The sequence below is a fragment of the Aythya marila genome, assembly GCF_965140915.1.
Source record: "Aythya marila genome assembly, chromosome: 10".
NCBI classification, from domain to species: domain Eukaryota; kingdom Metazoa; phylum Chordata; class Aves; order Anseriformes; family Anatidae; genus Aythya; species Aythya marila.
In genome coordinates this window covers 17,724,437-17,736,399 of record NC_139051.1, presented here as the reverse complement: position 1 = coordinate 17,736,399, position 11,963 = coordinate 17,724,437, and the positions used below count along the sequence as shown (strand labels likewise).

The 11,963-nt window shown below is 37.7% G+C and overlaps 1 protein-coding gene across 2 annotated transcripts; it reads right to left on the bottom strand.

The window, feature by feature from the left end:
* Positions 1 to 1,355: 1,355 nt before the first annotated feature.
* On the bottom strand, positions 1,356 to 11,306 carry TSEN2 (tRNA splicing endonuclease subunit 2). 2 transcript variants are annotated; one of them, XM_082767972.1, is made up of 12 exons: positions 11,256 to 11,306; positions 10,937 to 11,132; positions 9,847 to 9,928; positions 8,954 to 8,990; positions 6,650 to 7,190; positions 6,456 to 6,533; positions 5,823 to 5,873; positions 5,001 to 5,139; positions 3,587 to 3,623; positions 2,821 to 2,932; positions 2,138 to 2,227; positions 1,356 to 1,664 (listed from the first exon to the last, which is right to left on the bottom strand). In XM_082767972.1, exons 2-12 carry the CDS (start codon positions 11,108 to 11,110, stop codon positions 1,605 to 1,607), a joined length of 1,401 nt encoding a protein of 466 aa, XP_082624098.1. In that variant the 5' UTR covers positions 11,111 to 11,132; positions 11,256 to 11,306; the 3' UTR covers positions 1,356 to 1,604. The 2 variants fall into 2 exon arrangements, with proteins under 2 accessions (XP_082624098.1, XP_082624099.1); XM_082767973.1 differs by lacking the exon at positions 11,256 to 11,306 and having other exon boundaries at positions 10,937 to 11,237.
* Between the last annotated feature and the right edge of the window lie 657 nt (positions 11,307 to 11,963).

The following is an 11,963-nucleotide window of genomic DNA, read 5'->3' as shown; positions in this document are numbered from 1 at the left end:
ATCCTTTTGTTTCTTTTTCATTGTTGTGGGATTTTTTTTATTTATTTATTTTTTAAACGCGTCTTCTCAGTAGCAGACACCCTGTTTAGGAACCTGCAAGTTAGAAACTAGCAGGCACCCAGTGTTGTATGGCAGAACTGCTCAGCAGTATCCTATGCCTCACTCCACAGGAGAAGCAGTCTCCCAGTCCTTACGAGGTTACCCAAATGAGGAAAGGCGTCCCTGCACTTCCTACTGCCTAACACCTAAAATTGCTGTTAGGTGCTTAGACTCCAGAATTAATTTAAATCCTTGCACGTTCTGGGAAGAATTCATCAATTCTGAGCACTGTTTGTGAAAATAAGCATTTCAGTTGGGACCACTGAATTCCAGGGTCTAGCCACCTAAGAGCCTGGACTGATCTTACGTTCCAAAGACCTACAACGCTCAAATACTGCAACAACCAAATCTCTTCCAAAATCTAAGTTTGTACAACTTCATCAAGTCTATCATACCAGGTCAGTTTTCAGTGGAAGATGAATGATACCATAGATATTTCAAATCCTAAGCCTCCAACTGAATCATTAAGCCAAGCCTTCCTCCCAGCAACATTAACATGGATTTAGTTCAACTGGAGGAAAAAATAATAATGTATTTCAAGGTTGAGGGGCATAGGGTTTGGTTTTTGTCACTGTGCATGCCTACTGTTCATTGTTGTGTTCTGATGTTGAGAGTGGGAAGAGAGAGAGAGAAAATATTCAGACAACAATCACTTGCCATCATCTTTTCAATGGCAAAAGAATTTTAAAGAGAACTTGAAAATAAATGCCAATTTAGAAAAAAAAGCACAGCAAAGGAAAAGAGCAACAGGCAAAAGCCAAATCAAAAGAAAAGCCAACAAAGGGCACCACATCTCCATAGCATTTAGAAGACTTGGATCATTTTAGGCCAGAGATTTTTACAGTCATGTAAGTATAGAAGATAAAGTGCTGCCTAGTTTAAAGACAGAAAGGTTATCTGACTCACTGTAATTACTGCTTTTTTTTTTTTTTTTAAATTCCCTTTCAAGCTTAAGTCTCTTTTTCTAAAGAAAATTATGTCCCTGTGTGAACCACAGAACTAAACGAGCCTTACAACTCCCCAGTTCAACTTTGAAGAATCTGTGAGGTATTATCAGAAAACTGTTTGATTCCTCATTGCTTAGGCTTTCAGTCAGAGATCCATGTTTTGGACTTCAGTGGCTCTGCAAGCCATACTGCCTATTCAGCACTAATGCATGAATCTGTCAGAGTATTAAAAACATCATTACTAATCACTACAGTCTAGTCACTGTTCAAAATAATACATTTTGTAAACAATTTACAATTTATAAATTATAAGAAAACAGCATAGTAGTTTGACTTGGGACACAGCTTTAATTCCTCCCCCTTCATATGCATTATTATAGTCCAGTCATTATTTTTCAATACAACATTCTCTCCACTAAATAGGATATGCCTCAATTTTAGACAACATTTATACATACCAACTGAATGTTGATAAAGACTGTTCTGAGGCAATGGTTCATTGTGAGATCAGGTTAAAAAATGGCAATGTATTTAAAAAATAAGTTCTTATACATTCAGTTAAAGGTCATCTTGCTCACTACGCTCACGGGAAGACACCCAACGAGTTACAATAAGTTCCTAAAATAAAAAACAACAATACCTATTATGGAAATGAAAAGGGAAAAAAAATGCTAAAATCAGTGAGAGATTGTGATTAAGCCTTAGCAGATTGACATATATTATATAACCGCTGAAAAACTTCAACAGATGACTATATTTGTTCCTGAAGTGAGCTCCTCTCATGCTTCTCTCCATTTTTAAACATTCATAAACATTAGTCTCCATAGTTATAATTTTCTCATGCACATGCTTCACAGTAGCAGTAACATACAGATTTAGACTGGAAGACCTGAAGTTTTTAAATGGCATGTCATACACTTCTCTTGCCTTGGGGCGCAAATGGATCTAGCTGTTTGTTTTATTGCAGCTATTCATGCAAGAACAAAGCATGCTAAAAAGCAAGCAGCAGTTCAAGGGGGCTCTTATGATCGGTATTAGCTGTCCAGCTGCCCCAGAGCAAAACTACACAGGCAAAGAAGAGAATTACTCACCTGAACCTTAATTCTTTTCAAACATTCTGGTGTGGACATCTCTTTTTCAGTCATATCAGATGGTCTAATCAAATAGCATAACATAAGTTCCTGTTGGTAAACAAAATACAAGAATTTCATCTGGTTTCTTTCTACACAAGTTTTAGACTAATTAGAAATGCAGATTCCATGTTTCCTACAAGACATCTTCTGCAAACCAAGAGCTGTACAATTTGGATATCTCATTTTCCTCATCAAAGCACAATAAGGTTATGAAATAAACTAGAATTGTAACAAAACACCTGAGCAGCATGACTATGAGAATAAAGGCATTATGTATGAGGCTCTGTCACAGGAAAAGTCTTTGGGAAACTTTAAATTCTGCAGTTGAAAAGGAAACCTGATAGATGGATACGGGTTTAAAATCGGAATTGGTAACCAGAAAAGCGTCCCTCAGGTCTTTCTATTCTTCATGCAACATTTACATGTAAGATTCCTACAGGGGACAGGACTTTAATAAGTTTTTTCCAAAAGTCACGTGGATATTGACAAATGAAACTCGTTTGCCTACTAGCAACTCAACATGTTTCTGCAGACTAGAAGGATTCACTTTCCGGCCTCGCTCCTAGCTCTCTATTCTCTGGAACTGAATTGTGTATTTGTCATTTCAAAGTTATTTTAAAACGGGTAGCTTACACAATTACCTTAGAAGCATTAACAGTTGTTCTGTTCAAGCCAGACAAGGAATTCCAGGTGAATGGTCTGCGAAGAGAACCTTCAAAAGTGTCATCCACTAATTCAGCAATGACAGAGTAACTGGAAAACAAAGCAAATTGGACAATTCACAGAAAGAAAATTACTGTTTTAGGAAGATTGTGTATCTTAAGAATAGAGCCTAAAAATCCATGTTAAGCAATATGCCAGCATGCAGTAAGTAAGCTCTGAAGCTTAAGTCTGTAATAAGCTAGAGGAGAAAAAATGAAATTGTGAATACACTGACTGGCACTTTGCCTCCTTACCCTTCTGCCAGTACTTGGAGCTATTCTCTTATGAACATCAATCTGACACTTAACATCAATTTACTATTTAGGAGTTCAATTTGACTAGCTAAGGAATAAAGATATTAATCATCCCTTAAAAGTTGGGGGGGGGGGGGGCGGGGGGTATTTTTATTTTTTTTTGGAGGGTCAAATCTCCAACCAAATTACATGTTATTCATACCATATATTTTTAAAAGTCATTATTACTAAATTAAATTACATTCCTGAGTGCATTGAAACTTTTAATTTTAAACATCTTACTACTGTCACAGAATTCAATAAAATTGTGTGACTTAGTACCTCTGCTAAATGAATACATCTGGCAAAGTATTTTGGGTGAAGAGTATGTCTTAAATCAGTGAAGATACTAAAATAGTGAGAGAAATTTTCTAGTTTAAAACAAAGTTCATAAAAAACATCAGCTTCAAACCTTGCATGATAGAAGGGTGGTCCTTTTCGATATAGCACTGAAAAGGGAGAGAAACATCTGAGTTAGATAATCAAAGTTTCCTTCTGAGTTTCATATCTGGGTCCATAAATATTTTCAGATGCTTCATAAATTTTAATTACACAAGACAAAACTTCAACACATTTGAATTCAGAGTTAAGTTGTCCCAGAAAGCAAAGAGGGAGGGAAGAGAGACAAAAAACATGGGAGCAGCAGAGACAGGATAGTGGCAGGTAGAAAAAAAAATAAACTAAAACCACAGAGCCAAAAGACAGTTCGCAATTGCCATGGAGAAAAAGGATTTAGGATGGAATTTTTCTGTAACAGACTCATGCTTTTAACACTGTCTTTGCAGTAGAAGTTGAGCTGCTGGAATGCAAGTGGAAGATCACTAAGTCAGTGAATTTCTGTTTGAAGTGGACATTTTCCACAAGTTTTAGGAGAGGCAAAAGGCACAAGATCTTAAATACTGCCACAGTTCTGTCTGTAGACCCACTAAAATTTCCTTCTATATGTTCCAATAAAGACAAGACTCATTGAAGTTGGACTGTGGTTAACTGAGCTAAATGGTTACATTTCCTGTCTCCCCTTTGTTATGAGCTTCTAAGAGGTGACTATCTAGCACAGGCTTTCTTTTACGGCTGGCTAGCTTAGACCTTGTCAGGAAAAGCATGAGCTGCACCTCATTCCAGTGGCAATCGTGATTTGCAAGTTATCTGTTATGCACAGTCGTAGCAATATGTAGCAACTCGAAGAAGCTACTGCCAAAGAACAAGACACTAGAGGAGCTCAAGAGAGGGCCGAACACTTGCCTGTATTAAACTAATCCACTTTGTTTGGCACAAATCCAAAGGCATTGATATGCTAGACACCACATTCAGGCTAGAACACAAATAAATGATGACCACGCTAATATAAATTTCACATACACATTAGGTGATCAGTACCAAAACCCTATCCATAGCCCTGGGTATTAAGAATAAGGAAGCTGAATTCAGCCAAACCTACATGCCAATCTAGAGGACTAGCTCAGCACGATCTTGACATACTTGTTTTCAGTTACTCAGTAAGGGATTATGGACACTACTAATTATTTTTGTATGATTAAAAAAATGTAACCTGCAATCCTATGTTAATTCTTGATTTCATTATGCAAAACAAAAGGACTCTTAAGCTATCTCTTCAGCTACTGCAAATGTAATGTTATGTTTCATTCACATCCTAACTTTATTGCAAATCTATAGTCTAGCCAAAGATGTCATTTGCTAACTACAAGCAGCAAAGCCTTCTGCTGTCATGCAGCTCCTCATTGTTCAATTTATCTTTGGCACCGAAGTCTTGCACTGGCTGTCACATCTGAAAGGAAGTCAATCGCAAAATAAAGGACGCTACTCACAGAGATCGGTTCCATACTTCAGTCCAACTTTGGGGACCCAGCCCTTACTGCGGAAGTAATGATATGCCATGTAAATAGTTTTAAAACTGGGCTTCACTTCACTGAAAAATTCCCATAGCTTCAAAATCGTTAAGGGCTCCTGGAAGTCAAGCAAAGGCATTAACACATCTATATTAATATTACAGCACACAGAGAATACCGTGTATAGTACAGCACAGCAGCAAAATATCAGATATCACAGTCCCACTGCAAAGAGAACAAACTTCAGGCAATAAAATGTGAAATCCCTAAGTACAAGACAGAATCCTGTAGTTTCCATTTAGTTTTTTAATCATTTCATGATCACTCCCATAAGGCTTTTGTTTAAAAGGAAATCTGATAAATCTTAAACTAGAAGCATAGGTTTCAATTATTTTATCCTTACATTAGCAGTAGTTTGATATATTTATAAACTAATACTTAAAACGCCACAAAATTTTCTTGTTTCAGGAAAGAAAGAATATTCACCATATTATTACTCCCATGCTTCCTTTCCCTATATTTATTGCATAAATTACAATGAGAAAACTTTCTCTCCAGAAAGACCCTGCTTAGATACATTTGTCTGGGTAGACATAACACTTTCAGACCGATATTTTAAAAACAGAAATATTCAGATAAACAGATTATATTCATAATAAAATTTTACGAATTACTGTGCCTTCTCCTCTTTTGGAATTAACAGCATACAATGCTGCCATAATCAGTAAAAAAAAAATTAAGTCCAAAACAGTTCAAAACCAATGGCATCCCCATTAATTCAAGGTCAGTCTCATCTCTTACCTCACCATAATAAATAGTTAAACATCCCAGAGCATACACCAAGAAAAAAGCCTGAAAAAATAAACAGAGTAAATTTTAACTGGTATCTAGACTCTTCCTGTAGTTTATATTTCACACGAACAAGGGCTCACGTTCATTTTATACATAAATCCTAATGTCATCAGACAAACAAGTTGCCTGAAATTTTCATTTGAGCCTTTTCTTTACAACCTTTAAATTTCATCTAATGCAAAACTACAAAAAAAAAATCTATGCACGCCCTGTAGACTCCTGAAGGCACTGTATTAAAGTAACATGGATATATTCAGTAGTAGCACAATAGAAACAGGATTTATATAAATATTATACTCCTCATATTTCTACACTTAACTCCTGTAACTGGTCTCTTTGATGTCAGCGGGAGAAGCAAATGGGATTGGACCCTACTTTTTTTTGTTGTTGTTGTTAAAACAAACATTTCCTGTAATTACTGCAGGTTCTTCAAAAATTTGTTTAATGACCAAAACATCCCAAATATTTAGGAGACATGGGAGAACCCTGTACTTCAGGGACAGATATTAAATTACAGTGTAATATATATCAATGCTTACTTTTGGTGGTTAAAACATACACTACAACTTATTTGAAACATACCTCTTCCAAGCTGAGTTGTAAATATTCAAAAATCCTAAATGGATTTTTTCTACACACCAGTTTTTCCTTCTTGACAAGCTACAACAAAAAATCGATATATTACTAAAACTTTAAACTGGGAAAAAACACCATATGCTTAAATTAGCAGTGATTACATGATTTCTCTGAAAGAACAGGACTCTCTTTAGCCTTACATTTTCTTGCTCATGAGCAGAGTCACTTTCAGGACATAAGCCACTTTCGTCTTCCTCCTCCACCAAGACATATTCTGGAGCACATTCGGTTGACTCGACCATCTCACAAGATTTGCGTTCAGTGCTCTCCTTAGCCTTGCAGCTGCAACGCACACAAAAACTATGCTTCTGGCAAGACACTTCAGCTGCCTCTTTCAAGTCAGCGGGCTTCTGTTCTTTAGGGCCAAATGCAGCCACGGAATCCGAAGCTGGACCTCCTTCCGAACAGGCCTTCTGGTGGCCTTCATTATGGCACTCAGGACTACAGGACTCAGGATCTACTACACTTCCAGTGTCTGCAGAAGAATGTCTGGAAAGCTCTGTATTTTCTGCATTTGGGCCCGTGCTGTTACAACTATCACCAGTTTGCTCAGCTCCCTCCCTTTCCAGAAGTGGCAACTCAAGAGGCTTAGTGTAATTTTTAAGAATTTCAGTAATGGAGCAGTCATCAAGTCCTTGCTCTTGCAGAATACTTTTAGCCCACTGAACACGACACTGGTACCTAGTAAACAAGCAAAACAAATGAAGAGTTCTAGAGCATTACAGCCTCTAATTAATACCCTAAAAACAAGTGTATTAAATAAAAAAAAAAAAAGACAAAGGAAGACTCAACACAGTTCACAAAACAAATCTGAACATGCATCCCAATAACTGCCCCATAAAACATGAGAGGGCACTCCACTCCTCCGAACACTTCAGACAAGAAGGAACACCCAAGATTTTGCTACTTTCTTTGGCTTTGTTTTGACTTTTAAAATTTCTGTGGCAACAAACAGGGCTACAGAATGCTACACCAGAACTCCACATGGAGAACTACTCTGATACAGTTTCAAGAAGCAGAAACTTCAAGCAAAAACTCAGTTCGTCCACACAAGTCTTAAGTACTACTTCCCTGAAAAAACATCTTAGTATCAGAGTTCGCATGATTAAAAACTGCAACAAAGAATTTGAATATAGAGCTCTTAAATACTTCATCTATTACACAGCTAACCACTGAGAACAGTTATCTTCAAACATGGCTTTAACTACTTTTGAAAACTTTTAAACCAAATTCCTCTCATCTCTGAGGAATAGCAATAATCCCACAGTGATTTATTAGCTGAAAACTGTAAATATGATTTACAGTTTCTAATAATTACCATAATCCCAGATGTTAGGTGTTAGTTCTCAACTTGAAGATAGCATTAATATCCAGTTCAAGACATTAATCTCTCTGTGAAAGTTACAGGTAGCTGAGCACAGTTGTCCTTAATCAAACCTGGACAATTATGGCACAACGTGCTTTACTTCTCAAAACAAAACTTTAACACAGCAATTATAAGACCAGGTAATGCTGAACTGCAAAAGCAATTAAACACAAATTTCATGTGTCAACACAAAGCACCAATCCTCTCTGAAGTCTCATAATAAAGCCATATAATTCAGTGTTGTACTTTGTTACAAAAACAGACTCCTCTTTGTTCAGTGACTTAATTACCATTTAATTAGCACTTCCAATCTACTGAGACAGACACAGTGCACCTTCTGCACCAATGCAATGATACTTCCACTAATGCTCAGCTCTATCTGCTAACACATTAAGCAGTCACAAAGTAGACTCATAAGCATGGCAAGTGTTTCTGCAAGTAGTAGTAGTAGTAATGTTGCTACTACATTTTTACCTAAAGTTGAAGACTGAAGAAGTTGAACTTTACATTTTATAGTATTTTTACTGTCATCATGTCATCACAGAATAAAAGCAAACACAATATGCATGCTATGATTAGATCATACATTATTTAAGCAGAAATAAATAAATACGTGACTCCACGCTGCTTTGCTATATGGACAAACTGTCAATGCTAACAGAGACTATGGTAAAAAGGTAAAGCATTTATGTAATATAAAATTCAAGAGCTGTTTCAGCTCTGTATTAATTCACTAAGAAATTGGAAAAGATTTTAAAGTCAGCCCCAGAAATTTCCTTCTCTTCCTCAACTGAGGAAGAAGTTTGCTATGCTTGCTACTGTGAATTAATTACCATGTTACTATGCATGCACTCAATCTTGGCTTCTATTTAGCATGTAATATATATAAGCTTACATGAAAAAAACAAACTATCTAATTTATTTCATTTTTTTTCAAATGTAATTTATAACTGAAATACAACAGAAAGAAATAGAAGTCATCACCTGAAAATAATAAGATAAAACACTAAACAGGAACTCCTACCTTCTACATTTCTACATATGATATTATTCTTGTAAAGAATATAAGTTGACTTACTTTTTTGACGTAATTATAGGCATGTTTACATTAGCACCTGTATTAAGAAAAATCATACATTGCTTCATCAACATTAAAAAGTTTTCATGACATTTTGATCATTGAGATAATCTACAGCCTAATAATTTTCAATTATTAGTACATTTTCAATACTGTGCCATTTTGGTCCTACGTGTATTAAGGACACATGAGAACTAGAAAAGGTGCAGAGGTAATGAAGATGAAATGGCCTACACAGGATAACTAAATAAACTATTTCTCTCCAGCTTTTAAAAAGACAATTCTGCAAGGATATTATAAAATCCAGTGAGGTCTGTGTAGACTTAATTGTCATGGAACAGATGGATAAAGCACGACAGTCTTTCTCTAAGGAAACGAGCACACCAGCAACTACTAGCAACTAGTAGATAGACAGCTTTCACATATCCTTGCCTCATGATTTCATGGACACTAAATCTGCAGATTAAAACCTAGAAAAACTGGACAGTTATGGGAAGACACATCCAACGAATACACCTTTACTTAACAGAGTACCAAAACAAATCAGTGGAGGTTAGAAGAATGCGCTAGGGAGATATCAACATACGTATTTTTTCTGGGAATCTTGTACTGGCCATCATCAGAGACAAGATATGGGAATAGATGGATTTTGATCTGGCACAACAGACAGACTCTGTGTGCTGTTTATACATGTATATAATATATGAAGTATATATGTATATATATGACGTATATTATATATTATTACATACTATATATAATATATAGTATATACATTGTATATAATATAATATATATGTATATATGAAGATATACATGTATATCTTCAACAAGTGAAGAGAAATCAAAAGTATTATTAGTTAGTGAATAAAGTACAAATGGGCACAATTTACCTTGCCATTTAGAAACCAGGTAAGGATTGGAAATGCTGTACACTGGTCGACTTTTCGAAAGAATACCTTTTCCAAAATAACCCTTCAAAGATAAGGAAAAAATCTTTATTTTATCATCAGACAAAAATGAATCTTTATTCAAGTGACAGAATATTTACTGCCCTCATCTGTTGAAAATAAGTATTTGAAATCTTAAGCATGTAATCTTAGCCTAAAGCTTTTTGCTTAGCTTCTGATAACTAGCCTGATAGCACAGCCTCTTGTGCCAGTTTGGTGAAGGGCTGCAGTCAGAGCTGGTCTGCACCGATCTGTTGTCCCTGTGTTAGTGAGCTTCACTGAACCAGGGCCTACATTTTTTTTTTCCACCTTTGTACAGTGCCTGACACAGGCCAGTCTCAATTTGGGATGAGGCCTCCAAAATCTGGATCAAAGTAGATTTAATGGGAAAGCATAACCCATGCACAGTACTCTTGCACTCAAAACTTCAACCAGGGGAGTTTTGTGTCTTTTTCCTCAATTTCAAGTATTTGTCAGATAACATCTTTAAGCAGACTGTTGAAAGCAGATGCAGAAGAAAGCACCTGATGTGTGACAATGTGTAACAGAAAACAGAGATGGATAAAACTACAGCTTAAGAATGGTGATGAAACAGTACTCAGACATAAAGGGCTCAGAGCTCATATTACTCAAGAAGTAACTTCAATAAACTCTGAGCTTAAAGGAATTTTACAAGCATTTATAACACATCAATATTCCAACTTTCTGAGCTTTAAAAACAAGAAAGTGCTTCTGCAAGACTGCATAAGCATTGAAAAAACAAACAAACATAACAGACATGAACTTTTGTTTGTTTTTGCTCATGTCACTTCATTCCAGTATTTATTTGCTGGGTTAAGGATGAAATACTTTCTGTATTTGTTACAGAAAGTATGTTTTGTACATATGTCTGGAGAGGAGGGAGATGTGGTGTGTTAATGGAGGTTAACAGTGCAGGGCAGCATGAGGCAGGCAGGTTTTAAACAAACATTATGCTCTACGGGCTCTACCTGTGCTTATGCACTAGAGGTACTGTGCAGAAGCTGTACACCACCTTGTTATAGAGCCGCTCAATGTCCTCGGGGTTCCTCACAATAACATTGTTGTTCATAATTTCAGCCTGGCACATTCTGAAATCCTCCCCACCTACATCCACGGGAAAGGGGGCTTCGTACGACTCAAACACTCTTCTTTTCCTCCTCGGGGGACGGAAAACCGCCTCTGCCATTTCCTACTATTAACGTTTCCTCCTAAAAAAAGCGGAAACAAAACATATTGAAGAGTGAAAGTTCACCCCTTTTTACGCTACCCCCCACGCCGCCGCCCTCCACACACAGCGCCTGGCCCTGCCCGGCCCCGCCGCCCGCCCGCACCGTCCGCAGCGCGGGGAGGCCGCGCACGCCGCCGGGCGCCGTGAGGCAGCGCCCCGAGCCCCCGCCCCGCGGGACGCTGCGCCTGCGCGGAGGCTGAGGGGAATGGCGTGAGGGGAGGGAAAATGGCGGCCGCGGGAAGCCTGTTCCCCTCGGGGGTGGTTGCTGCCGGCCTGGGTGCTGCCGGAGTGCCCGCAGGCTGCCCGACAGCCCGTGCTGGCGGTTCAATAAAGCGAAAAAGTCGGCGTTTTGTGTGGAACGCCTGTTACTGAAATGAGTGATGATCTTCATAATGAGGGGCGGCTGAGATACACGGGTGGGTGGAACTTTATAGCTGTGGGAGGTAAGGGAAAAAGATCGTTTTCAGCTTGAAGCGGTTGGTTTTGGCGCTGTGACAAACCCTTGACTTTGCGGTGACTCATGTGGCTGCCTAGGATAATGCAATGCTACTTGCACAATTTAACAGAGGTGATTGTGCAGCTTATTACCAGAGTTGAATTGAGGAGGAAATGGCAGTGTAATTAAAAAAAAAAAAAAAAAAAAAGAATAAAATGCGAAGCATTTTCAGTTGGTAGTAAGAAGCAAACATCCCTTTTTGTGTTTTTGATGAAATCAACACGTCTTGGCCTCATCAAATTCACCGTCATACACGCAGTTACAGCGCAACTACCGTTTCTTGCTCAGGGGTTACGTTGTGAGGTACCCCTGTCC

What these genes read in the sequence shown, in the direction of transcription:
- TSEN2 (XM_082767972.1), bottom strand. Translation starts at nt 11,110, where the DNA reads ATGGCAGAGGCGGTTTTCCGTCCCCCGAGGAGGAAAAGAAGAGTGTTT. An exon ending in TACAACTCAGCTTGGAAGAG is followed by an intron (nt 5,874 to 6,455) that starts GTATGTTTCAAA and finishes TTATTTTTTCAG; the next exon opens with GCTTTTTTCTTGGTGTATGC. An exon ending in CAACTGTTAATGCTTCTAAG is followed by an intron (nt 2,228 to 2,820) that starts GTAATTGTGTAA and finishes GTTTACCAACAG; the next exon opens with GAACTTATGTTATGCTATTT.